A 25,354-nucleotide genomic window follows, 5' to 3' on the forward strand; every position below is an offset into this window, starting at 1 on the left:
ATGGAAATTTTTGCGCAGATGCCAAATACAAAGCGAAGAAAAACATATAGCACAGATCAAGAGAAGAGAAAGGAGTAGTGAAAAGTAAAGATGTGTAATTCAATACATAAATTAGAGTTTACGTTTTGGCCTTTTCGATTTAGTTGAAATATTTTATACTCTTTCCGGTCTGTCAGCTTTCGAATTACAAAACTAGCTTTGTGGGAATCCCCTGGAAATTAAATGCTGTGCAAAGAAAGAACTGTGCGAGACATATGGAAAGAGTATTGGAGATCTTCGGTGTGCCGATGCTTAGCTTTCTTTACTTGTTAATATACAAATCAATTATCAATTATATACACTGATATTTTATGTAGTAGCTTAGTAGTGATCGGTTTTACTCGTTTCCCCCAAACACACACACACACACACTGTGCCGGCTGAGATTTCTTATTGCGATATTAGTAGCCATCGACTGCTGCTGCAGAACGGTCGTAGTTAAATTTTTAAAGTCCTATTTTAATCTAAATAATAGTACGTACCAGGTAGTTAGTTTAAGTAATGCGAGAAAAATGTTCTTAAATTCTTATCTTTTTGATATACTTTCTAAAAATGTCGATGTTATTTTGATATACGACTTTATTTCAATATCGCTGACTTTTGGCCTTTTAGCATTTTTCAACTACTTTTTTTCCCAACTTTTCTTTCATTACTTTTATGGAGCGTACTGGCTTTTAGCTATTCAATATAATGATATGAGAAACAAAACAAAAAATACATTCAGAAATTAAGTACGTAATGCATTTTTGCATAATTTAGAGCTTAAACTAAAAAAAAAAAAATTGAAAAATTTATTTGGTTATCGCTTAGGACAGTGTATTATTATTATGTTATTAGAAATGAACGCAAGTATTTTGGATATTTTGCATATAGGAAAAGTATTCTGAGCCAGTTGGCACAAAACGGAGACATACCCGAACATACATAATCGCAAACGCATTTAAATTAATAAAGAAAGATTTGTAAGTTTAAAGTTTAAACAAAAGGCAATGAATACAATTAACGAAATGCAACGTAACGAAACTTAAGTCTATAAATAGTAGCATAAATTTTTTATACGCAATTTTTATTGCAAATTGTAAAAATGGAAACTATGAAAAAAAAAAACTGTATGTCATCCACGAAATTTTTTATAAATCCTTAATCTGTTGTATTCGTATCTTATAAAAACATAAACAACAAATGATATATACATACATAAAAATACATACGACAATTGGCGCTATTTCGATTAAATGTAGTTAAAAATACTTAAATATTATGCATATACATACATAAAAAAAAAGAGTAATGCAAAACGGAAATAACGACAAATGTGTTTTATCAAAAGGGGTTTTTTTTATTATTATTAAATTTTGTGCTTTGTTCAATTTCGTTTTGCACATAATTCCACAAAATAGATTTAATTGTTTCATGCATTTTTGCAATTTGCTTGCATAACTAAGTCGTAATCGTACATTACATACAAATATTATATGTAATAAATGTAATTATTCTTGCAATTTATTATTATACATTTATTTTTAACATTTATAAGCTGATAGTATGCATATATTTAGTTATAATCCATATAGACACTATACGCACACACACTACGATAAATAACCGACGTCAGATCGATCGTTGGGTTATATACAATTTTATACGCACATCTGTATGTATTATTTTAGTTTGCACTGTAATTTTTATTTTGTGTTGTTAAATATATCGTTATTTACTTATTCGACCAAAGCACCTTATTTCTTTATTGCCTAACAAATATCATTTATGAATTCCACGTAAATGAATCTGAATGTGTTGCCATTTTTTAATCGTTCAGCTTAAAGATTAAAGACTTTTATGGGTGCCTTATGGAAAGCAGTTCGAATGATATTATAGCCAGACATCTTCTCGGTATTTGCCCTGCGTTCGCAGCTCCTTGAGCCGTTTTACGGCCTCCGTCTCGTCCAGGTGCAAGACACGTTGCATGCAACGTCGCAAGCAATCATCTATGGACTTGGAAATCTTGGCTCCGTCAGCACAGACATAGAGAATTGTTTTCGGCAGCAGCAGAAGTTCCACAAGCTCCTCTGCATCCTGTTCCAGCAATTCCTGGACATGTTTCGGTTCATCATCCGAGGACGATCGGGAATAACACATTCGTAAACGTTGCAATACCGAAGATTTCTGCCAAGCGATCAGTTGCTGTTGCTTTAGCATGGCTTGAGAAGTTTTGGCACCCACATAAAGCCATGTTTGGCCAGTAGCTTGCTGCTGGCATAGCTCCTTATGGGCCAGGAATCCAAGAAATGGTGCTAAACCCGTGCCAACGGCTATAAGTATTTGATTGCCAGGCAGCTCAAGATCTGTATAATGAAATGCATTCTGTAGGCGTGGGTAAACAAACACTCTGGCTGGCTGCTCCTTAAGCTTGACCTCCAGCATGCTGGTCGTAACACCCGGTTTGCGAGCACGGATAGAGTAAATAATTCGTAGCTGCTGCTTGCCCTCCAGTGGACTGTTGGATATGGAATAGGGTCGTGGTAGCAAGCGAGGTAAGTGTTCTATTAGCAAGGCTAGCGATGGCTTACAGCTGGCGCACAACTCCAGCAGGTCCAGCAAGCCCAGGCCACGCTCCAAGATAAGCGTTTGGTAGTGGACAGCTCCCTGCTTCGACGAGAGACTGGCCAAGAATGCTCGCTCCCTGACATCACTGGTGCAACTTGCCAATGCACTTAAAAACTGTTTCTGTGGCACGGAATGCAGAGCAACACAATGAGTGAATATCTCGCGCGGAGTCGTAGATGCCGGTATATGAGCGGGCACTTTGGCGCTCTTCTTGGTGCAATTTGCGGCCAATCTCACATGGCAGGCACTGTCCGCCTGCTGAGTCAAGTCCAGGCGCTGCAACAGCTGTGCAACAACCTTGGATGCATTGCTAGGCAATATAGCCACCGTATCACCTGGGTCATAATGAAGATCGCCCAGAGCTGAAATATCCAGAGTCAACTCTACAACACGTTTTGTATCTGTGACTGCATCAGCGGATACAAGCTCCTTGTCGTCTAGTATGGACACGGCTACGGGAGAGTAAGAATCGCGCGCGAAAGGGAATTTTAGATTCTCGCCACATTTCAGCTGAGCACATGGTTTCTCCTCCTGTTGCGAAGCCCATAAAACAAAAGTTGTAATTATTAAATCTTTAGGCATTTGACAAGCTTACATGCTCTGTTGTGGTGAAGAGCACTTCGAGATTGCTTTCCAATGGCTTGGCGGACACATATTCAGTCAGTGTATAAACGTCAATGTCCACAAGTGAATTATCCAGCTGGTCAACATCAACAACCATCCTAATGTTTTTAAGTTACACCAGTGTGCACCCAATTTGCATTTCGGTTTTCATCTATTTCTTTCCTCACTCTCGTTGCCACCCAGTAAAAGTTTCCGATCTGGTTTGATTTTTTTTACCCAAAGAAATAGGTACATCTCAGAAAAAGGTACTCGGAATAAATATATCTTTTTTTTAATTTTATCGAATTTAAATTAATTTTAAAATTTTTATTTATTAAATTAATTTTCTAACTTTCCACCCCGAGGGGTGACGAGCTTAAAACCATCATTAAAATTTTAATCTTTATTTGATCTAATTTCGAATTTTATTCAAATTTAATATATTTTTTTCGGTTGGTTTTGCATTCTGTGGCACCAATGATTAAATTTGCGATTTTTATCGGTGCTAGCAGATTGGCCGTCAGTGTTGGCTGAAATTTGAACTTGCACAGCTGATTTTTAAATGTTGTTTCAGTGGTGCCAACTTGATTTAATAGACTTGTCGCTAAAAACCTCAAATGAGTTGGCAGTGCTGGATACAACTCTAACCTGCAGACGCACAAAATTACAAATCATTGCAAAATAAAAAGCATTTGGAGTAATAATTAAAATTAAATACCAGCACTATAACATGGCAGAGAAAGCTAGTAGCGAGGACGAGTTCCAGGACGCACTTAGTGACCCAAATCCACCCATTGAAAAACTATCAACGACTACGTCAGAAAGTGATAAATTAATCGACGATATTGTAAAAAGGAACAGCGATTTGCGACTGGATGATGATGGAGCGGGTGCCGTTAGTGCCAAAGAGGATAGCGATAATAGTGACGTCAACGATGACACAAAAGACGATAAAAATGAATTGTTACAACCCGATGGAGAATTGACTATTGAGGAATTGGTTGCTCTGGAAAAAGACTTAAGTCCCGAGGCACTAGAAGCCAACAAAGAAAAGGCGGACAAGCTTAAGCTGCAAGGAAACGAACTGTTTAAAAACGATGATGCGCTACGTGCTGTAGAGGCTTACACTGAAGCGCTCAACATTTGCCCATCCACGAACAGCAAGGAGCGTGCAGTGCTATTTGCAAATCGTGCAGCGGCCAAAATGAAACTGTCGTCCGTTAAGTCAGCAATTGACGATTGCACCAAAGCCATTGAACTCTATCCGGAGTATGTGCGGGCGTTATTAAGGTGAGTACTTGATATGACTAAATAACTAAATAATAATCATTCATTCTTGTTCGTTAACAGACGTGCAAAGCTTTACGAACAGGACGACAGATTGGACGAAGCACTGGCGGATTATAAGAGAGTCTACGAAATCGATCCGGGTCAGCGTGAAGCGCGAGAGGCACAGGTGCGGCTACCTCCCCTCATCAATGCTCGCAATGAGAAACTCAAAACCGAAATGATGTCCAGCCTAAAGGACTTGGGCAACATGATATTGAAACCTTTCGGACTCTCCACAGCGAATTTTCAAATGCAGCAGGATCCCAATTCCGGCTCATATTCCATTAATTTTAATCAGAATAATAGTTAGTATAAAATACTGTGGTGTCATGTTTGTTAAATGCTGAGAATCAAGATGATAAAGTGTAGAAAAAAACAAACGCTTATTGCAATGTGTTATTTTTGTATTGAACAGCTGATTGACTCGGTGTGGGTGGGGGACGGCCAGTGTGACCAGTTCGACCTGTAGGGTGACGCAGTGTGACCGACCGGACGATTGAAGCAACAGCTGATTTTGACACCTGCTTTCGTCGCTCTGAAAACGAAAGAAGAAGAATTCGTTTATTGAAAATTAAAAATATTACATTTTGCCAATTAACAAAATTTATTTAGTTTAATTGACGGATCATTGTGAAAGCGTACCACATAACGTGTATTCACATTGTGAGTTCAAGAGTCGCAAGGGAAATACCAGGGCTCCAAAGTGCCAATGACGTATTGGAAAGTCTTTTGTGTGTGTTGTGATGAGGATGTCAATATAATTATATGGATTAACTTATGCTAATCTATCGTTAGCATTGAATACACTCAGTTGAAGTTGATGTGGACTGTTTAGTAATATATGTATATTTACTGCGCTTGAGACAATGTTTCGCAGTCGTAGCTGGTTTGGCGGCCCTTGGGGGGGACGTCCCAAAAATCGACTGTCTCTGGAGCACTTAAAGTACCTGTACAGCATTTTGGAGAAGAATACAACAGTATCGGAGAGCAATCGTGGTCTACTTGTTGAATCATTGCGCTGCATTGCTGAGATTCTCATCTGGGGCGATCAACATGATTCGCTGGTTTTTGAGTAAGTACTCCTCCATGAAATTGATTATGACCTGTTACTTATAAATTGATCTATTCTGCTTTACAGTTTCTTCTTGGAGAAAAACATGTTATCATATTTCCTGCACATTATGCGTCAGAAGAGCGGTGGTTCCAGTTTCGTTTGCGTCCAGTTACTGCAGACTCTTAATATACTCTTTGAGAACATTCGAAACGAGACTTCGCTGTGTAAATATTTATGATTTCATATCTTATAACAACTATCTTAAATTTGTTACTTTTTCAGATTATTTGCTGAGCAATAACCATGTAAACTCCATAATGGTGCACAAGTTCGACTTCTCCGATGAGGATGTCATGGGCTATTATATACTCTTTCTAAAAACGCTTAGTCTCAAATTGAACACACACACCATACATTTCTTCTACAATGAGGTGGGTCTTATGACACATAATAGTTGCATTCAACAATTCATGTTTATTGATTTCATTTATCAGCACACAAATGACTTCCCCCTCTACACGGAGGCAATTAAATTCTTCAACCATCCAGAGTCGATGGTACGAATAGCTGTGCGTACGATTTCTTTAAATGTTTACAGGGTGCAAAATGCGAGCATGCTACGTTTCATTAGGGACAAGTGAGTAGGACATCTAAAAGGTATACAGCATTTCATATAATCAAACAACAAATTGCAGAACTGCTGCGCCCTACTTTAGCAACCTGGTTTGGTTCATTGGCAAGCATATCCTTGAGCTGGATACCTGCGTGCGCACAGATATTGAGTATGTAAACACAAATCTAGTTAATATGAGACTGTTATCATGTCTAACATCTTACATCTCTCTTTTATAGTCACCAGTCAAACCAGAAGCTATCCAATTTGGTTGCCGAACATCTCGATCATTTACATTATTTAAGCGACATTCTGCTGCTGGACATCAAGGACCTGAATGCAGTTTTGACCGAGCATCTGTTGCACAAGTTGTTTGTACCTTTGTATATATTTTCATTGACACCGGCGCCTCCGCCGCCATCTCTGGCGGTTGTCACACAAAATCTGGCAGCCGTGCTCAATCGGAATGTGGACATTGATATACAAGAGATACAGCATCCGCGCGTTAGTTCCATTGTGGCACTTTTCTTGCTATCTTTGGTGTTTCTTGTGGTGACACATGCACCACTTGTACATGCTCTGGCCTGGGTCATAATGAATGGTGATCACAGCGTTTTCAAGGAGGGTGCCGCCGAGATACTCAACTCGTATGTGGAACATCGCGAGGTGGTTGTACCGGGCTTTGGTGAACCCCATGAGAGTCTCGAACAGGCGCTGGATACGGTCATTGGCCAGACGACAAGCTCCAGTTCGGGCGATGCTGTCAGTGAAGACAGCGGAGTCGAATCAACGCCAGCCACATCATCTTCCCCGATCAGCAAGCACATTGAAACAGTGGCTGAAGCGGCAGCAACCAAGTTGCGGAACATCACAGACGAGGAGAAGCAGCGACTGCAGCAGTCCACTTCAACGCAGGCCTATATTGAGATGGCTAAACCGTTTCTGGACACCGTACTCCAAGCTCTCGATTGCACAGAGAATGATTATCTGGCATTATTATCCCTGTGCCTCATATACGCCATGTCTCATAATCGAGGTGAGTTTTGTCTACATCGATTAATTCATTCACTCACCACATTCAGCTTGGTTAGCAGCTAATTCTCCTCCTGTCTTTCTTACAACTCTCTGTTCATTTCAATGCTTTTTGTCCTTGGTCTACATAAATAATATGCTTAACCACAATGTGTGTAAATTATGGCACCCTGTACCAGATGGTATGTAACTTCCCTCCATTCCCCATACTAATTGATTCCGTACAATATTTTCTTAAATTTTAGTATACAACAAATTTGTTTCTCATTTCACAGGCATGAAAAACGAGTGGTTCGAGCAGGTGTTATCCAAGTCCATGCATGGATCCTTTAGCTATAGGACGGCTCTAATTGAGCATTTGCTTAACATCATCACGCAGTCCAGTCAACCATGTAAGCATATAATAGATAGTTGGAAGGTCTTAAGCAACGGAATTCTATAATTTATATAAAGACTACCAAAATATCAATACCAAATATGCCTGAGATCTTTCACATATTTCTACACCCTTGCAGCCTGCCGGATTCGCCTGATTACGGCTGAGATCGCACTGGAGTTGCTGCTGACCTTCACCAAGTCCGCTGCGGATGAAGCGCCGTGTATAACTCCAACACAGCAGGGTTTACTCTTTGGAGCGCGCAATCAGTCGATGGTTGTGCTGCGCAACTTTTACAAGTCGGAAGACATATTTCTGGATCTGTTTGAGGATGAGTATAACGAGATGCGCAAGTCGCAGCTAAACGTTGAGTTTCTGTGCATGGATTCCAACATTTTGCTGCCGCCCACGGGCACACCACTGACGGGAATCGGTTTCACCCGGCGCCTGCCCTGTGGCGAGGTGGAGAAGGCTCGTCGCGCCATACGCGTCTACTTCCTCCTGCGGCGCACATGCCAGAAGTTCTTGAATGAGAAGGAATCGCTGCTGCCGCTGACGAATGTTGTCAATCTTGTCCAAGTGGAGAATGTGCTCGATCTAAGTTAGTAATCCATTTAATCATTATTGCAACTGTGAACCGCTTTTATTTACACTTAATTTTGTAGACAATAGCGACCTGATTGCCTGCACTGTTGTGTCCAAGGACAATGTCAAACAGAGACGTTTTCTGGTAATTGATGCACTGCAGCTTATACTTGTGGAGCCTGATGCCAAGCTGCTAGGCTGGGGAGTGGCCAAATTTGTTGGCTTCCTGCAGGACGTCGAAGTGCAGGGTGATAAGGACGACTCCCGATGTTTACACATTACCGTACATCGCGGCGGCGTAACTCACAACCGTACACCGTTGCTCTCCGCCAAATTTCTATTTGATGACCATATTCGCTGCATGGCTGCCAAGCAACGTCTAACAAAGGGACGAAGCAAGGCGCGACAAAAGAAAATGTATCAGATAGCACAGCTTATTGAGATTCCTGGCCAACTGGATTCCCCATTGTATCCGGTCTGCGGCACATCAACACATTGCAGCAATACGCGTATCGTGCAAAAGGGTGCAAATTTGAGCGCGAATCGAGTTCCAGGATTTGCTGCCGTCCTTCGTAGCAATAACAGCGCCGGCATCAGTCGCACCCAAATGGCACACAATCGGTCACTTGATGGGTAATCCTACTGTAGTTATCATAATGCTCATTACCATTAACACGCATTCAAATTTCAGAATTCGAAATGAAAGCGCTGGTCGCTCACGACGTCGCAGTCCAAATGCTGGCTCCAGTTCACCATCGACTCTGCGTCCTGACACCGCATCATTCGATCGAGATCGTTCTCCCAGCGTTAGTGGCGGCAGTCACTGCTCTTCGCAGTCGAGAGAGAATTCCCAGGCGCGCAGTTCCGCTAATCGATCCAGGGAAAACAGTCCACGTATGCCAAGACCACGGTGCGTATAACATAAGTCAATTAATTTCTTTGTTGCTAATGCATTTTTGTTTCTCTTGTAGCTCGGAGGAAATTCCTCTAGAGGATTTTCAACACTCACGCAACAACAGTCCGCATTCGCGCAGTGGTTTGGGTAATCCTACTCCGTCATCACGTTCTCATACTCCCTCTCGGACGCTGCACTACGATCAAATATCGGTACACAGTGCCTCACCGCGGGAACCGTCCTTGTTGGGTGGCTCGAACGCGATATTGAACCAATTGAATAGTGGTGTGTCCATTGCCAGGGAAGTGACGCCGGCTCAGAGCTCCGAGGAAACATCTTTTATTGGCACTGATAATGATGCTGCAACTTCTGCCGACGGTAGACGAAAGGGCAGGGGCACAATTGAAACTGTTTAAATATAAATTCCTAAATTTAGTATTGCGATGACGTTGTAACTAAATGTGCATAATTTGAAAGTTTAATTGTCGCTATAATTTTGTTACTCCAACTAATGTTTCCCCTTAGTTTTCATTTAGCAATAAACGTTATTTTGACGAATTGATAAGGTGGTAAATTAATTACATTTTTAAAACATGTCGCATATGGTGTAAATGCAAACGGAAAAAGACTTCCATTCATTTTCACATGCTATATCTTATGTTTAGTGTTAATATATTAGAGATCTCATCTCGACGGATTCTACCTTTTGCATCAAAATAGTGCAAGTTTAATAGTAACGACAAATACGAGTTAGCTTATCTAAGGGCTTGGGCGCAGGTTATCTTGTAATATAATATATAATATAATGTATAATATATATATACATCTTTTTAGAAAAATAAAATAGAATGTTGTTATTTAAAATAAACAAGATTCAATTAAATTTTTAAGATACAACACTGCTTGGATGTTGCCCAAGATGCCCGCGCGGATGTCGATAGAATTTGCACCCAAACTAATGAAGCTGCCAAAGAGGCCTGCTTAAGTATTACCAAAAAAGAAGAAAATTAAATTAAAACGATTTTGTCGAGAGGACACGACTACGAAATACCCGGGGCAGTTATATACCCTAACTCAAAGCCCATATCACTCTTTTTGTCCTCATTTCTATATGAACTTTATTCTATACATTAATTAAACAAAGAGCATTTCAACTGAATAAAAACACTAAATGCTTCCACATTATATAATACTATAATAAAAAATGTTAAAGCTTGTAATATATTTAATAATGGGTTTTAAGAACTTTTTATATGCACATCATATGCACAGCATTTTATTGGTAAGGTAAGCTTTTTCATCATCGTATGCATGCTTTGGCTCCTTTTTTTTAAATTTCTCAAATACTCGAAGAGTGAGCGCAACAAAATACTCCTAGGAATTGCCATGTGTTATTGGTTTTATTCATCGGAATTTTGATGAAAATTGTATATCCATCAGGTAATAATTTGAGAAGTTAACTTAAATTAAGCACGAGTCTAAGCGTGTGGCACTTGGTTAAGTCAGCGTTCTGAGCAGGTGACCCGTGACGTATTTAGGTTATATATCTTTTTTCTTTAAAATTTCTTTGACTTTTAATTAAGTTTGTATTTCATTTATGGTAATTGAATCGAACGGTGGCAAAGATGTGGGAACTGAGCTTCTTTAACTTGATTAATGTTTTTATACCCGGTTCTTAAGAAATAAGTGAAGTATTTAGTATTCGTTGAAATGTATGAAATAGGAAAACGGAAGCATTTTCAATCCTGTAATGAATATAAATCTCAGAAACTATTTGGCTATAGACTTCAAATTTATTATTTTTTTTAATTTTTTTAATCTGACAGAGCATGCATTTATGTTAAGCTGGTGCTATATTGGTCAAAATCGGTTTGATATATCATATAGCTCTTATTGGAATTCAAACGAACATACACTGAAAAAAAGACCAACTTCTAAAATCAAGAACATTCATCTTAAATATTTTGTTCTTAAAATAAGATTATTTTAAGACCAAATTACTAAAACTAAGATTATTAATCTAAAAAATCTTAAAATCTTAATATAAGAATAAAAATCTTAAATTGTTAGGAAAGTATAAATAAGTACTATTTCGTATCAAACAAGTGGTGGCACCGTGGCGCTCTGGTTAGAGAGGCCGCTTCAGTTGTGAAGCAGTAGGCGGCGGTTCGAATCCCCCCTCGTAACAAATTTAAATAACATTTATAAAATTACTAAAACAGAATAAAATATAAATAAATCAAAATTCAAAAATAAAAAAAAATATAAATATAAAAAATAATTTTCATTTATTTTATTTTTTTATTTTAATTTTAAGAACATTTATTCTTAAAATAAGAACTTGGTCTTATTTAAAATGTTCTTAAAATCAAGATGTGTTCTCTTAATTCAAGAATTTGATGTTCTCGACGCATTTTTTAGACCAAAAATCTTAGTTCTGAGACCAAAATCTTGATTTTAGAACATTTTTTTTATCAGTGTACACCTTAAAGTCTTATGACTATTAAAATAGGAACTTTAAGTCTAGTATGTAGGTTCCTGTTTGTTTTTATATTTAAATCGGCCTATATCATATAGCTGCCATAGGAAGGATTGGTCTCTAGTTACAGTATAACAATTTAGTTTTGAGATATCTTAACCAATCCGAAAAAAGGCATTTAAATTGGTCTTATACATCCTGACAAAATTTGCTTAAAATTGGTCAACTATATCATTAAGCTGCCATAGAAACGCTCAGTCGATAATCAAGTCTTAGTATGAAAAACTTCAACCAATCTAACAGTTTAAGCATTTTTGTTGGTTTTTTATATCCTGACCAAATTTGGCTCAATTAGGTCCTCTATATCATATAGCTTTCATCGGAAAAATCAGTCGTAAATGTAACACAGAGTTAAGGGTATCAAATTTTTGGCGTCCCGAGCGGCATATAAGAGCCTAGGTACAGGATATCCTACTGTCGAGTGCGCTAGACTGAAACGCTTGCTAACTTTAAAGTCGTTAGAAATTGCGCTCTCGATCCTGGGATTGCCCATGTGTGTATAGTATTAGAATGGGAAAAACGGGATAGGTTAATTAAGGGTGTGGGCAATATTGTAGTCGTGTCCTCTCAACTAATGCGTGCTTAGTTGGTAATAGTTTTTTTTAAGTGATCAAGTGATGCCCACATGTGTGGGTTATCTACCTCGATTCGTAATGTTAAGTGGTTACAATATATGTATACAAATCTTCTTAGAAGAATAACATAAAAAAGTTGTTTAAAATCAACTAGATTTTCACGAGAAGCAATTCAATTTCTAAGATTAATCTTGTTGTTGATAGAAAGGCTAAGTTGATTCTACGAAAGTGCTTTTCACCGGTAATTTTTGTTTGCTAGCCGACATTGATAAGGGAATAGCTACCTATAAATACGGAAGTCGGCAACGTTGAACTTTATAACAAATCCGACGGTCAAGTCAAACAAATCAAAGTATTCAAAATAAACAGTTATTTTTTATTTGAATATGTATTTGAAAGTGTGTGTGTTGCTTATGGCCTTAGTCCTGAGCCAAGCTAATCCCCAAATCGATTTGTCCGAAAATCGCCTCATGACGTTAATGCTAGAGGATGCGATTTCTAGGCAAGACCCACAAAGAAAGAACGATTGCTTCAATTACTATATGCCGCTGATAAATGAATTGGGTATTCAGTATCAAGGGGCCTACCAACACTGCTTGCATATCAGTGAGCAAGCCCACGCGGAAGTCGATTGTACCATCCAAAAGGATCGCACTCAAATTGATGATGTTGCCAAAGAGATCTGCGGAACTACTAGCACTTGCAGTGAGCATACCAACTCAATTGAATTCTTCGAGTGCTACCGGAATGCAGTAAGTTGTAATAGCTCGATGTGATTCTTAAAACACAAACTTAAATTTTAATTGTGACCACCAATTACAGAGTGTCGCTGGTGAAAAATCCATGCTAAGAATCAAAGAAAAATCGGTGGATCTGTTGGCTGAGGTGCGTGAGCAATACCGTTTCATCGACGTCGATCAAGACTTCTGTACCACCAAAGCGAAACGTGCCAATAAAGAGCAGCTTGACAATATCTATGCTGAGTTAGAAAAGTGTCTAAAGGGAGTGATCCCTGTGCCCACGACCACCACACCAGCTCCTTAGGATCTCTCTCAAATGGAAGTCTTAAAAGTATACACAAGACGAGTCTTCAAGCATTAAAAAAATCAATTAAAAAGGATCCAGTCGAGAGGGCACGACTATGAAATACCTAGCTTTAACTTTTATGTCCTTCTTTTTAGATGAACTTCATTCTCTAATATAATTAAATAAAAAGCATTTGAATTGAATAAAAACAATATCTTTTGTGTTGATCTCGTTGAAAATTCACCTGAATAACTGAATTTTAGTTTAATATAACCAAGGGCGTAGACAGCGTTGTGCGATGGGGGGTGGGCCTTAGAATTTTTTTCACTGTATATCACACACCACGAATCTCTAGAGGTTTTTCAAAGAAATGGTTTTAAGAAAATTTCGGAGTTCATAAAATGTCTGTGAATTACTTTTCGAAAATATGTATTTCTGAAGTCTAAATTATAGATTTTAATAAATTCATTTCAAATTTAGATTTAAATTTAAAATTCATTCATTCAATTAACATTTTAAAAATTATTTAATTTAGGGATGCTCAGAGCTGCCTTATGGATGTGCACTCCCCAATACAAATTGGGTTGATTTGGTTTTTGGTAAATGGGGACAATTAAGGATAAATTATTGCTGTATCAACGGTCCAAAGTATGGCTGATGCCACAATCATAGATGAGGTCGAGGAAGGTATTGTTTTTAATGAAACTTGTATTTACTATTAGGTGATGTCGTCGATGTGCTAAGGTCCGATAAATTATTTTCATCCCGCTATTTCGGCAAGCACTAAAATGAGATAGCAAACGACGTTTGCCTGCAAAAGTGCAAACATTAGCGATTTTCAAAGTAACCAACTATGGTGAAGACATCACCTATAGAAAATTCACCTTGAACTCAGCTGTCAAAGAAGACGTCACCGTACAAAAATATCCCTTGGTCTTAACCCCAAAATAAACAACATTTCAAAATTATTGAATTAAATAAAATTTATTTAATTTCTACATTTTAAATTAAATTTTAATTTTAAAATTTTTTTTCCCATATATGTATTTCAATTATTAATAATTTTGTTCAGATTTTCTGTACATTTTAAGAATAGTACCACAGTGACATGTGTTATATATGACACATTGAATAGGTCCATCTCAGCGGAAACGGTTAATAAACTGAGAACTCAATTAAGAAAAGATTATGCACGAACCGCACCTCATTGCGAGCGAAGCGAGCAGGGGGCGCAGCTACCTGGTTTTAGCTTAAAAGTCGTACGAATGTTGCGCTCGCGAACCTGGGATTGCCCATGTGTATATCCTATTAGACTGGGAAAAACGGGGTAGGTTAACTAAGGGTCTAGGCGTAAGTTATATTGTAGTCGTGTCCTCTCAACTATCGCGTGCTTAATATTTTTTTGCCCACATGTGTGGGTTATCTACCTCGATTCGTAAAGTAAAGTGGTTACAATATATGTACACAAAACTTCTAAGAAGAATAATATATAAACGTTATTTAAAATAAGCAAGATTTTCACGAGAAGATTTCTAAGATTAATCTTGTTGTTGATAGAAAGGTTAAATTGATTCTACGGAAGTGTTATTTTCCGCTAATCATTGATTGCCAGTCAACATTAATAAGGGAATAGCTACCTATAAATACGGAAGTCGGCAGCGTTGAACTTTATAACAAATCCGACGGTCAAGCCAAACAAATCAAAGGATTCAAGAAAAAGTTATTTTTTATTTGAATATGTATTTGAAAGTGTGTGTGTTGCTTATGGCCTTTGTCCTGAGCCAAGCTTATCCCCAAATCGATTTGTCCGAAAATCGCCTCATGACGTTAATGCTCGAGAACGCGATTTCTAGGCAAGACCCACAAAGAAAGAGCGACTGCTTTAATTACTATATGCCGCTGATAAATGAATTGGGTATTCAGTATCAAGGGGCCTACCAACACTGCTTGGATGTAAGTGAACAAGCCCACGCGGAATTCGATGGTACCATCCAAAAGGATCGCACTCAAATTGATGATGTTGCCAAAGAGATCTGCGGAACTACTAGCACTTGCAGTGGGAATACCAACTCAATTGAATTCTTCGAGTGCTACCGGAATGCAGTAAGTTGTAATAGCTCGATGTGATTCTTAAAACACAATCTTAAATTTTAATTTTGATGACCAATTACAGGGTGTCGCTGGTGAAAAATCCATGCTAAGAATCAAAGAAAAATCGGTGGATCTGTTGGCCGAGGTGCGTGAGCAATACCGTTTAATCGACGTCGATCAAGACTTCTGTACCACCAAAGCGAAACGTGCCAATAAAGGTCAGCTTGACAATATCTATGCTGAGTTAGAAAAGTGTCTAAAGGGAGTGATCCCTGTGCCAACGACCACCACACCAGCTCCTTAGGATCTCTCTCAAATGGAAGTCTTAAAAGTATATACAAGACGAGTCTGCAAGCAATAAAAAAATCAATTAAAAAGGATCCAGTCGAGAGGTCACGAATATGAAATACCTAGCGCTGTTAGATACCATTTACTCTTTTGTCCTTCTTTCTAGATGAACTTCATTCTCTAATATAATTAAATAAAAAGCATTTGAATTGAACGAAAACATTATCTTTTGTATTGATCTCGTTGAAAATTAACCTGGATAACTCAATCTAAATTTAATATAACCAAGGGCGTAGAGTGGGCCTAAGAATTTTTTTTCACAGTATATCACACACCACGAAACTCTAGAGATTGCTAGATAAATGCTTTTAAGAAAATTTCGGAGTTCATAAAATGTCAGTGATTTCATTTTTCGGATGAATGTATATCCGAAGTCACTAAGTCGACTGTCATAAGTTAATTTCAAATTTAAACCAAAATTAATGATTTTAATAAAATCATTACAAATTAAGATTCAAAAATTTTAATTCAGTCATTCACTTAACATTTGAAAAATAATTTAATTCAGGGGTGCTCAGAGCTGCCTTATGGATGTGCACTCACCAATACAAATTGGGTGGATTTGGTATTTGGTAAATGGGGACAATTAAGGATAAATTATTGCTGTTATCGACGATTAGACGGCATGGAGTGGCTCAACGGTCCGAAGTATGGCTGATGCCACAATCATAGATGAGGTCGAGGAAGGTAATGTTTTCAATGAAACTTGGCATAATTTATAAATATAGTAAGCTTAATATGTAAACAAAATTTGGACTTCATTTGACCACTCCTACCCTGACCGCTCAGATAAGACCACATTGCGGATACGTAATTTTCACGTATTAAGGAAATTGCCAAGGTAATTGAGATTTTTAATTTTTTTTGTTAATGTAAAATAGTGATAAAAATGAATACATATTAATACATATTAAGTGAATTATGACTAATTTTTAGGTGATAAAAACTACATATATGTTCGAATATTGTAGAACAATCGTTCAGCAGCGTTGCGTGAGAGAACTCAAGCTTACCTGCAAATTGAAAGTACCGAAAATACCGCAAAAAGCCGTAAAAAGCATTACAAACATTAATAAATAGACACTAACTATCTTATTTTAACATACATTAAAGATCACAGAAACCCGCAGAAAGTTAGTTTTTACTCCACAGAAAACGAGCATTTTTCTTGAATTTTCTTCATTTTTTGTCAAAATAGAACAATACTAATAAATGACAAATAACAATTGTTAACAAAATATTTTTTTGTTTATCCATTCTACATTCCCTGACCTTCAATATCCAATATTAACAATTAGATTTGCTCCAAAAGTGTTCTGACTTTGAAGCCCGATAAAATTTGCACGGTTGCAGTAATAGCGAAAATAATTATCAATTATTCATAGATAAAGTATTTTGATTACGTTATACTAAAATTTTTGTTTTATTTTCATGAAATTATCAACTTTATGCCAAATATTTCGTGATTTGGCCCAGTGTGCAGTGTGGTGAATAAAAATTGGCTCCTGTGGTGAGTGAAGACTCCACCTTGTATAATATAATTGCATCATGGTCTATGCCAAGGTGTATTAATATAAGGTGACGTGGTTGACACAATTCTCTCTGAGAGTCGATTCACTTTTGACAGTTTAAATACCTCAGCCCAAGATGTATTTACTATTAGGTGATGTCGTCGATGTGCTAAGGTCCAATAAACTATTGTCATCTCGCTATTTCGGCAAGCACTAAAATGAGATGGCAAACGACGTTTGCCTGCAAAAGTGTCAAACATTTGCGGTTTTAAAAGAAACCAACTGGTGTGAAGACATCACTTTGTAAATTCACTTTGAACTCAGCTGTCAACGAAGATGTCACCGTACATAAAAATCCCTTGGTAATAGTTTTTTTTTAAAAATGATCTATGAAATGCCCACATGTGTGGGTTATCTAACTCGTTTCGAATTGTAAAGTGATTACAATACATGTATAGATTTTCTTAGAAGACTAATATAGAAATGTTATTTAAAATAAGCAAGATTTTCACGAGAAGCAATTCAATTCCTAAGATTAATCTTGTTGTTGATAGAAAGGTTAAATGGATTCTACGGAAGTGTTATTTTCCGCTAATCATTGATTGCCAGTCAACATGAATAAGGGAATAGCTACCTATAAATACGGAAGTCGGCAGCGTTGAACTTTATAACAAATCCGACGGTCAAGCCAAACAAATCAAAGTATTCAAAATAATCTGTTATTTTTTATTTGAATATGTACTTGAAAGTGTGTGTGTTGCTTATGGCCTTTGTCCTGAGCCAAGCTTATCCCCAAATCGATTTGTCCGAAAATCGCCTCATGACGTTAATGCTCGAGAACGCGATTTCTAGGCAAGACCCACAAAGAAAGAGCGACTGCTTTAATTACTATATGCCGCTGATAAATGAATTGGGTATTCAGTATCAAGGGCCTACCAACACTGCTTGGATGTAAGTGAACAAGCCCACGCGGAATTCGATGGTACCATCCAAAAGGATCGCACTCAAATTGATGATGTTGCCAAAGAGATCTGCGGAACTACTAGCACTTGCAGTGGGAATACCAACTCAATTGAATTCTTCGAGTGCTACCGGAATGCAGTAAGTTGTAATAGCTCGATGTGATTCTTAAAACACAATCTTAAATTTTAATTTTGATGACCAATTACAGGGTGTCGCTGGTGAAAAATCCATGCTAAGAATCAAAGAAAAATCGGTGGATCTGTTGGCCGAGGTGCGTGAGCAATACCGTTTAATCGACGTCGATCAAGACTTCTGTACCACCAAAGCGAAACGTGCCAATAAAGGTCAGCTTGACAATATCTATGCTGAGTTAGAAAAGTGTCTAAAGGGAGTGATCCCTGTGCCAACGACCACCACACCAGCTCCTTAGGATCTCTCTCAAATGGAAGTCTTAAAAGTATATACAAGACGAGTCTGCAAGCAATAAAAAAATCAATTAAAAAGGATCCAGTCGAGAGGTCACGAATATGAAATACCTAGCGCTGTTAGATACCATTTACTCTTTTGTCCTTCTTTCTAGATGAACTTCATTCTCTAATATAATTAAATAAAAAGCATTTGAATTGAATAAAAACAATATCTTTTGTGTTGACCTCGTTGAAAATTCACCTGAATAACTGAATTTTAGTTTAATATAACCAAGGGCGTAGACAGCGTTGTGCGATGGGGGTGGGCCTTAGAATTTTTTTCACTGTATATCACACACCACGAATCTCTAGAGGTTTTTCAAAGAAATGGTTTTAAGAAAATTTCGGAGTTCATAAAATGTCTGTGAATTATTTTTCGAAAATATGTATTTCCGAAGTCAAAATTAAAGATTTTAATAAATTTATTACAAATTAAGATTCAAATTTAAAATTCATTCATTCATTTAACATTTTAAAAATAATTTAATTCACGGATGCTCAGAGCTGCATTCTGGATGTGCGCGCACCAATTCAAACTGGTTTGATTTGGTTTTTCGTAAATGGGGACAATTAAGGATAAATTATTGCTGTTATCGACGATTAGACGCCATGGAGTGGGTCAGCGGTCCAAAGTATGGCTGATGACACAATCATGGATAAGGTAATGTTTTAAATTGAAGTTGGCATATTTAATAAATATGGTAAGCAAAATTTGGACTTCATTTGACCACTCCTACCCTGACCGCTCATATAAGACCTCATTGCGGATTCGTAATTTTCTTGTATTAAGGAAATTACCAAGGTAATTGAGATTTTTAATTATTTTTGTTAATGAAAATAGTCATAAATATGAATACATATATATATTAAGTGAATTATGACTAATTTTTAGGTGATAAAAACTACATATATGTTCGAATATTGTAGAACAATCGTTCAGCAGCGTTGCGTGAGAGAACTCAAGCTTACCTGCAAATTGAAAGTACCGAAAAGACCGCAAAAAGCATTACAAACATTTATTGATCGACACTTACTACTTTAATTTAACATACATTACAGATCGCAGAAGCCCGCAAAAAGATAGTTTTTACTTCACAGAAAACGAGCATTTTTCTTGAATTTTCTTCATTTTTTGACAAAATAGAACAATACTAATAAATCACAAATAACAATTGCTAACAAAAAATTTTTTTGTTTATCCATTCTACATTCCCTGACCTTCAATATCCAATATTAACAATTAGATTTGCTCCAAAAGTGTGCTGACTTTGAAGCCCGATAAAATTTGCACAGTTGCAGTAATAGCGAAAATAATTATCAATTATTCATAGATAAAGTATTTTGATTACGTTATACTAAAATTTTTGTTTTATTTTCATGAAATTATCAACTTTATGCCAAATATTTCGTGATTTGGCCCAGTGTGCAGTGTGGTGAATAAAAATTGGCTCCTGTGGTGAGTGAAGACTCCACCTTGTATAATATAATTGCATCATGGTCTATGCCAAGGTGTATTAATATAAGGTGACGTGGTTGACACAATTCTCTCTGAGAGTCGATTCACTTTTGACAGTTTAAATACCTCAGCCCAAGATGTATTTACTATTAGGTGATGTCGTCGATGTGCTAAGGTCCAATAAACTATTGTCATCTCGCTATTTCGGCAAGCACTAAAATGAGATGGCAAACGACGTTTGCCTGCAAAAGTGTCAAACATTTGCGGTTTTAAAAGAAACCAACTGGTGTGAAGACATCACTTTGTAAATTCACTTTGAACTCAGCTGTCAACGAAGATGTCACCGTACATAAAAATCCCTTGGTAATAGTTTTTTTTTAAAAATGATCTATGAAATGCCCACATGTGTGGGTTATCTAACTCGTTTCGAATTGTAAAGTGATTACAATACATGTATAGATTTTCTTAGAAGACTAATATAGAAATGTTATTTAAAATAAGCAAGATTTTCACGAGAAGCAATTCAATTCCTAAGATTATTTGTGACGTTGACAGAAAGATTAAATTGTTTCTCCGAAAGTGTTTTTCACCGGTAATTTTTGTTTGCCAGCCGACAGTGATAAGGGGATAGCTACCTATAAATATGAAAATCGGCCGAGTTTAAGCTCTATAAAAAAATCGATGGTCAAGCCAAACAAATCAATCGATTTAAAGAAAAAGTTATTTTTTTTTTAAATATGTATTTGAAAGTGTGTGTGTTGCTTATGGCCATTGGCCTGAGCCAAGCTAATCCCCAAAACGATTTGTCCGAATATCGCCTGATGACGTTAATGCTCGAGAACGCGATTTCTAGGCAAGACCCACAAAGAAAGAACGATTGCTTTAATTACTATTTGCCACTGATAAATGAATTGGGTATTCAGTATCAAGCGGCCTACCAACACTGCTTGGATGTTAGTGAACAAGCCCACGCGGAAGTCGATGGTACCATCCAAAAGGATCGCACTCAAATTGATGATGCTGCCAAAGAGATCTGCGGAACTACTAGCACTTGCAGTGAGCATACCAACTCAATTGAATTCTTCGAGTGCTACCGGAATGCAGTAAGTTGTAATAGCTCGATGTGATTCTTAAAACACAATCTTAAATTTTAATTGTGACCACCTATTACAGAGTGTCGCTGGTGAAAAATCCATGCTAAAAATCAAAGAAAAATCGGTGGATCTGTTGGCCGAGGTGCGTAAGCAATACCGTTTAATCGACGTCGATCAAGACTTCTGTACCACCAAAGCGAGACGTGCCAATAAAGAGCAGCTTGACATAATCTATGCTGAGTTAGAAAAGTGCTTAAAGGGATTCACCCCTGTGCCAACGACCACCACACCAGCTCCATCCCCAGTTCCAACTGATACGACAACTACGCCAGCTCCTGATGTTCCTTTCATATGTCCCGTTTGTCCCCAAATATAAAGGGTTAAAAGTAACACACAATAAACCTCTACACGAGGTAAAAGTCTATTGACGAAAGCATATTCTAGACCAACAATTTCTGATATCCAATTTGCGCAGTGCCGAATGCCAATTTTAAATTTTAATATTAGACTTAATTTTGTTCATCACAAAATTGAATCTCAGAAATTTCGGGGCTAGAATATACTATTGTCACTAGACTTTTACCTCGTGTAGAGGTATTTTTTGTGTGATATCAGGAATTTTGGCCATTGCTTTTGACATTGTAACTCTTTATTAATAATGCAGGCAGATAGTAAAATATGTAATTTTATTTGTTAAATTTCTTTCTTATTTAAGAAAAAATTGTTTCTTTAGTAATAAAGAGAAAAATACCACATAAACTTATTATGCGTTGCAGAAAGGCACAACTAATTTAAATAATTTAAACTAGTTTAAGCCCGAATTAAAAAAAACGGTCTGACAACACTGGCTAATTTTACAACGCAAAACAAAACTTTCTGGTAGCACTGGTTATTTTTGCCGCGCAAAAGCTGTCTCCTACACAGGTTTGCTGATAGGACACTTTTTGCCGCTGTCATATTATATTACAACTCTACGTAATATGTATATATACACTTATTTGTTAATATCTTAAGATAGCAAATCTTAACAGATATTTGTAATATCAGACACCCAATCAAACAAACAAACTGAATTTTCATTTAATTTTGAGAAGGCCACTAAATATTTCAAATTTAATTATCTTTTGAATCAGTTGTCGGATTATAGTGATCAAAATTAAAATTTACCAAAAGGCCCCAACCATTATGGGGTTGGCCTTTGGTAATGAGGCCATTAGTTGCGATTGTTTAAATTTTGTCCCTCTCACTTACACCCCCTTATCTAATGAGCCAGTATACCGTTCCGTATCATGAACCGGTATATAACTCGATCTGATCGGACAGTCGTAGCAAATTTTCCATATTAGCTGTATATATCAGCGACAGTAAATAATGATTATTTTGTGTTTTTTTTTTCAATCACTCACTTCTAGTAACTGTAAACAAACGTGAAATATACCAAAATTTTTATTTAAAGGTAATCTATGCAATTTAACAATGATCTTAAGATTTATGATTTTTATTATTTTATTCATGAAAAAATCATTATTTTTGGGCAAAAATAAAACTTAAGAAATAGTCATTATTTTTTATAAAAAAAAAAATAAAACTCATAGCATAATATTTATTCGAAATAATAAATAATTTATTTCTTGAGTTAATAATAATTAAATTATTTAATTTAATTTTTTTTTTTACAAGTCAAAATAACACCTTGAGCTTTATTTTGTTGAATCAAAAATAATGATTATTCCTGAGTTCAATTTTTTGCTCTAAAGTAATCATAAGTAAAATAATAAAACTCATGGAATAATAATTATTTCTTTAGTTTTATAACAAAACTTATAATGATTACCAGTCCCTGGCAGTCCCCTGCTAGTCGCCTTTTGCACCCTTCGCGCTGCTTTCGTCATTAGCGCGAACTGCCGTCCGCAGTGATAAATCTCTTAAAAACGTTCTAGTTGAGAGGGCACGACATCGAGATACCCTGAGCAGTTATATACCCTTTCTACAAAAATTAAATATAGGGCGTTTGAATGAAATCTTCTTTTGTGTTGATCTCATTTAAAATTCACCTGGGTATCTATATCTTCATTTTATTAGCAGCTTCGTTTAAGGTACATTATGATAATTATTCTAATAAGATTTTATTCATATTCAGTCAGGACAAAGAGTTTAATATATGTATATCGAGCTTTGTAATCGGCATTGCGCGAAAAAGGTACACACACTTAAAACAGAATAATTTAACTTTTAAGTCCTCGATATCTTTCTTAGCTGTTGTTATCGTTTTAAAACGATGAAAAACGCTAGTGGTCGTTATCGATTGCACGTTGTTTCTATTTCACAGCTGTTTTTTGTGTGGCGGGGCAGTGACATAACCCCAACACTTGGCTTTTTTTTTATAAAACAGTTATTTATTCTGACATAAAATGTCCTCCTTTAAATACAGTGAGCTGATTAAGCTCGGCACACAGTACGCACGTCGTATGAATTATCTGTCGAATCGCATATTTGGCGAAGTGGCGCGCACAACAAACGACAAGTCTATGAAGGTGAAACATAATTGATTGTAAAATATAAACGAATAAACAACATACATAAATATTAATAAAAAACTGCTTGCAGGTTGTTCGCATGTTTTCGGAGGAGCCAATACAAAAGCGCGACTACGTTGTTAACTGGTATCCGCGGCATGTGGAAACGCATCTGCTTATGAGAAACCTAAGGGATTACGGTCTCTTTCGAGATGAGCATCAGGACTTTAAGGAGGAAATGAAACGTTTGCGGAAGCTGCGTGGCAAGGCGCCGCCCAAGAAGGGTGAAGGCAAACGTGCATCCAAGAAATAGACATAATAAACCACACTATAATATATATGATAGATATGTATGTATATTTATTATGAATAACTACGCGTCAACAATTTAGCATTGCCAGCAAACACCACATCATCGTGTTGTCGACACTCGTACTCAACTGTGGCAATCTTCCGCGTGCTTAGGAGTCGCACAGTTACCACGGTGTCCGTTTCAATGCGACAGGGTTTCAGAAATTTGAAATTTTGCTCCAGCACTACTGTGCCCGATCCGGGTAGTTTAGTGCCAATAATGCCGGCAACAACGGCATTTAGCAAGGCGCCGTGGACTCGACGTTCCTCAACCGGTATGTCCTTGGTGTGTATATAGTTGTAGTCACCAGTGAACTGTGCAAATGTCTCCAGATCCAGCTGTGTGAAACGTTTTATCACTTGGACCTGCTGCAGTTTCGCTTTAGCTTCGCTGCATAGCTGGCGGCGTAACTGTTGGATCATTGTTTAGCTCGGTCACTTCAATGCGACTGCCAAAATCCTCGAGAAATACTTGGCACAGCTTGACAATGCGATCGTCGTTAGATTCGCGTCGCCAATGTTGCACACGCTTGAGTAACTCCGGGTTTATAAGCAGCTCCTTGCTGCCCAATCCTGCGCATAGAAGCTGGTAGTGGAGTGCTAGGCTATGAAGTACAATTTCAGAGTGCTCGGTGCGCAGAAATAATCTTCCGATTTTTGTTATATTTTCAATTATGAATTTGGACGCGTTGTTGTCTGTCAATTGTAGGAAATTAACGGAAATCTTTTCATTGCTCACTTGAAAAACTTACCTAAGCAAAAATTACACAATGCGGCTACGCCGTGAAGTTGCAGATTGTGGTTCTGTGTGTCCACGGATGCCACGAAGACGTCCAGCGCATCAGCTTCGTGCAAATGTGGCCAATTAATGGGATCATACGCGAAGTTGGCCAAGTTCGCAGTCACCTGCTCCAGGGCCTCTAAAAGATCGATCCATTGATAGTGAATGAGACGATGTGCACTATTTTTTTTTTTGCTCACCAACGTTTGTAGAGGTGTAATACTCATCAACCAGATGGCCAATGTATTCACGTCGATCTATGCCCTCTGAAGGTGTTTTTCGTTTTAAATGCTTATGACTGGAAAACATATAGAATACCAAATGACGATTAAAATGCAAATTTCTATTCTTCTCAACTCCTTATAAAAAAAAACCCGGTGAAATACAGAGAAGAAGAAGAAATTGACAATCAGCTGTTGGTTTGCAGAAGAAAAACAGCTGATTGTTAACAGTCTGTAGCATTACAGTATTTTAACAGCTGCTGAATTCAAATTTTAGGTAAT

The 25,354-nt window shown here is 37.2% G+C and overlaps 8 protein-coding genes across 12 annotated transcripts; 6 read left to right on the forward strand and 2 right to left on the reverse strand.

Annotated features, from left to right (window-relative positions):
• Positions 1-1,362: 1,362 nt before the first annotated feature.
• LOC117792494 (methionine synthase reductase) lies at positions 1,363-3,413 on the reverse strand. Of its 2 annotated transcripts, none has more exons than XM_034632662.1 (2): positions 3,242-3,413; positions 1,363-3,177 (listed from the first exon to the last, which is right to left on the reverse strand). In XM_034632662.1, the coding sequence occupies exons 1-2, from the start codon at positions 3,365-3,367 to the stop codon at positions 1,912-1,914; spliced, it is 1,392 nt and encodes a 463-aa protein (XP_034488553.1). In that variant the 5' UTR covers positions 3,368-3,413; the 3' UTR covers positions 1,363-1,911. The 2 variants fall into 2 exon arrangements, with proteins under 2 accessions (XP_034488553.1, XP_034488552.1); XM_034632661.1 differs by having other exon boundaries at positions 1,363-3,187; positions 3,240-3,413.
• Positions 3,414-3,873: 460 nt separating this feature from the next.
• Positions 3,874-4,964, forward strand: LOC117792495 (tetratricopeptide repeat protein 1). The gene is made up of 2 exons (XM_034632663.1): positions 3,874-4,539; positions 4,600-4,964. Exons 1-2 carry the CDS (start codon positions 3,980-3,982, stop codon positions 4,886-4,888), a joined length of 849 nt encoding a protein of 282 aa, XP_034488554.1. The 5' UTR covers positions 3,874-3,979; the 3' UTR covers positions 4,889-4,964.
• Positions 4,965-5,012: 48 nt separating this feature from the next.
• LOC117792492 (protein CLEC16A homolog) lies at positions 5,013-9,695 on the forward strand. 2 transcript variants are annotated; one of them, XM_034632657.1, is made up of 12 exons: positions 5,013-5,650; positions 5,717-5,856; positions 5,915-6,063; positions 6,127-6,269; positions 6,328-6,414; positions 6,485-7,281; positions 7,457-7,459; positions 7,553-7,669; positions 7,793-8,254; positions 8,319-8,871; positions 8,930-9,148; positions 9,210-9,695. In XM_034632657.1, the coding sequence occupies exons 1-12, from the start codon at positions 5,445-5,447 to the stop codon at positions 9,547-9,549; spliced, it is 3,216 nt and encodes a 1,071-aa protein (XP_034488548.1). In that variant the 5' UTR covers positions 5,013-5,444; the 3' UTR covers positions 9,550-9,695. The 2 variants fall into 2 exon arrangements, with proteins under 2 accessions (XP_034488548.1, XP_034488549.1); XM_034632658.1 differs by lacking the exon at positions 7,457-7,459 and having other exon boundaries at positions 5,445-5,650; positions 9,210-9,549.
• Positions 9,696-12,594: 2,899 nt separating this feature from the next.
• On the forward strand, positions 12,595-15,711 carry LOC117792497. 3 transcript variants are annotated; one of them, XM_034632666.1, is made up of 2 exons: positions 12,595-12,999; positions 13,070-13,482. In XM_034632666.1, the coding sequence occupies exons 1-2, from the start codon at positions 12,634-12,636 to the stop codon at positions 13,289-13,291; spliced, it is 588 nt and encodes a 195-aa protein (XP_034488557.1). In that variant the 5' UTR covers positions 12,595-12,633; the 3' UTR covers positions 13,292-13,482. The 3 variants fall into 3 exon arrangements, with proteins under 3 accessions (XP_034488557.1, XP_034488558.1, XP_034488556.1); XM_034632667.1 differs by lacking the exon at positions 13,070-13,482 and adding an exon at positions 15,447-15,711 and having other exon boundaries at positions 12,631-12,999; XM_034632665.1 differs by lacking the exons at positions 12,595-12,999; positions 13,070-13,482 and adding exons at positions 14,964-15,376; positions 15,447-15,711.
• A 651-nt stretch (positions 15,712-16,362) lies between these two features.
• LOC117792431 lies at positions 16,363-18,659 on the forward strand. The gene is made up of 3 exons (XM_034632582.1): positions 16,363-16,399; positions 18,146-18,324; positions 18,395-18,659. Exons 1-3 carry the CDS (start codon positions 16,363-16,365, stop codon positions 18,614-18,616), a joined length of 438 nt encoding a protein of 145 aa, XP_034488473.1. The 3' UTR covers positions 18,617-18,659.
• A 2,172-nt stretch (positions 18,660-20,831) lies between these two features.
• Positions 20,832-21,639, forward strand: LOC117792496. Its single transcript, XM_034632664.1, has 2 exons — positions 20,832-21,212; positions 21,283-21,639. Exons 1-2 carry the CDS (start codon positions 20,847-20,849, stop codon positions 21,577-21,579), a joined length of 663 nt encoding a protein of 220 aa, XP_034488555.1. The 5' UTR covers positions 20,832-20,846; the 3' UTR covers positions 21,580-21,639.
• Positions 21,640-23,531: 1,892 nt separating this feature from the next.
• Positions 23,532-24,064, forward strand: LOC117791535 (28S ribosomal protein S33, mitochondrial). Its single transcript, XM_034631323.1, has 2 exons — positions 23,532-23,737; positions 23,811-24,064. Exons 1-2 carry the CDS (start codon positions 23,615-23,617, stop codon positions 24,030-24,032), a joined length of 345 nt encoding a protein of 114 aa, XP_034487214.1. The 5' UTR covers positions 23,532-23,614; the 3' UTR covers positions 24,033-24,064.
• LOC117791536 lies at positions 24,056-25,209 on the reverse strand. Its single transcript, XM_034631324.1, has 4 exons — positions 25,052-25,209; positions 24,823-24,990; positions 24,558-24,766; positions 24,056-24,469 (listed from the first exon to the last, which is right to left on the reverse strand). Exons 1-4 carry the CDS (start codon positions 25,158-25,160, stop codon positions 24,083-24,085), a joined length of 873 nt encoding a protein of 290 aa, XP_034487215.1. The 5' UTR covers positions 25,161-25,209; the 3' UTR covers positions 24,056-24,082.
• Between the last annotated feature and the right edge of the window lie 145 nt (positions 25,210-25,354).

The sequence above is a fragment of the Drosophila innubila genome, assembly GCF_004354385.1.
Source record: "Drosophila innubila isolate TH190305 chromosome 3R unlocalized genomic scaffold, UK_Dinn_1.0 2_E_3R, whole genome shotgun sequence".
Taxonomy (NCBI): domain Eukaryota; kingdom Metazoa; phylum Arthropoda; class Insecta; order Diptera; family Drosophilidae; genus Drosophila; species Drosophila innubila.

Bases quoted from the DNA above. Each gene is read 5' to 3' on its own strand.
- LOC117792494 (XM_034632661.1), bottom strand. From the start codon at position 3,367: ATGGTTGTTGATGTTGACCAGCTGGATAATTCACTTGTGGACATTGAC. The intron at 3,188-3,239 runs AAGCTTGTCAAA...TGTTTTATGGGC, and splicing joins TTCACCACAACAGAGCATGT to TTCGCAACAGGAGGAGAAAC.
- LOC117792495 (XM_034632663.1), top strand. From the start codon at position 3,980: ATGGCAGAGAAAGCTAGTAGCGAGGACGAGTTCCAGGACGCACTTAGT. The intron at 4,540-4,599 runs GTGAGTACTTGA...GTTCGTTAACAG, and splicing joins TATGTGCGGGCGTTATTAAG to ACGTGCAAAGCTTTACGAAC.
- LOC117792492 (XM_034632657.1), top strand. From the start codon at position 5,445: ATGTTTCGCAGTCGTAGCTGGTTTGGCGGCCCTTGGGGGGGACGTCCC. The intron at 6,064-6,126 runs GTGGGTCTTATG...TTCATTTATCAG, and splicing joins TACATTTCTTCTACAATGAG to CACACAAATGACTTCCCCCT. The intron at 6,270-6,327 runs GTGAGTAGGACA...AACAAATTGCAG, and splicing joins CTACGTTTCATTAGGGACAA to AACTGCTGCGCCCTACTTTA.
- LOC117792497 (XM_034632666.1), top strand. From the start codon at position 12,634: ATGTATTTGAAAGTGTGTGTGTTGCTTATGGCCTTAGTCCTGAGCCAA. The intron at 13,000-13,069 runs GTAAGTTGTAAT...CACCAATTACAG, and splicing joins TCGAGTGCTACCGGAATGCA to AGTGTCGCTGGTGAAAAATC.
- LOC117792431 (XM_034632582.1), top strand. From the start codon at position 16,363: ATGGCTGATGCCACAATCATAGATGAGGTCGAGGAAG. The intron at 16,400-18,145 runs GTAATGTTTTCA...TTGGGTATTCAG, and splicing joins CATAGATGAGGTCGAGGAAG to TATCAAGGGCCTACCAACAC. The intron at 18,325-18,394 runs GTAAGTTGTAAT...GACCAATTACAG, and splicing joins TCGAGTGCTACCGGAATGCA to GGTGTCGCTGGTGAAAAATC.
- LOC117792496 (XM_034632664.1), top strand. From the start codon at position 20,847: ATGTATTTGAAAGTGTGTGTGTTGCTTATGGCCATTGGCCTGAGCCAA. The intron at 21,213-21,282 runs GTAAGTTGTAAT...CACCTATTACAG, and splicing joins TCGAGTGCTACCGGAATGCA to AGTGTCGCTGGTGAAAAATC.
- LOC117791535 (XM_034631323.1), top strand. From the start codon at position 23,615: ATGTCCTCCTTTAAATACAGTGAGCTGATTAAGCTCGGCACACAGTAC. The intron at 23,738-23,810 runs GTGAAACATAAT...AACTGCTTGCAG, and splicing joins CAAACGACAAGTCTATGAAG to GTTGTTCGCATGTTTTCGGA.
- LOC117791536 (XM_034631324.1), bottom strand. From the start codon at position 25,160: ATGTTTTCCAGTCATAAGCATTTAAAACGAAAAACACCTTCAGAGGGC. The intron at 24,991-25,051 runs GTGAGCAAAAAA...TCGATCTTTTAG, and splicing joins TTACACCTCTACAAACGTTG to AGGCCCTGGAGCAGGTGACT. The intron at 24,470-24,557 runs GTCAAGCTGTGC...TTACGCCGCCAG, and splicing joins AATCTAACGACGATCGCATT to CTATGCAGCGAAGCTAAAGC.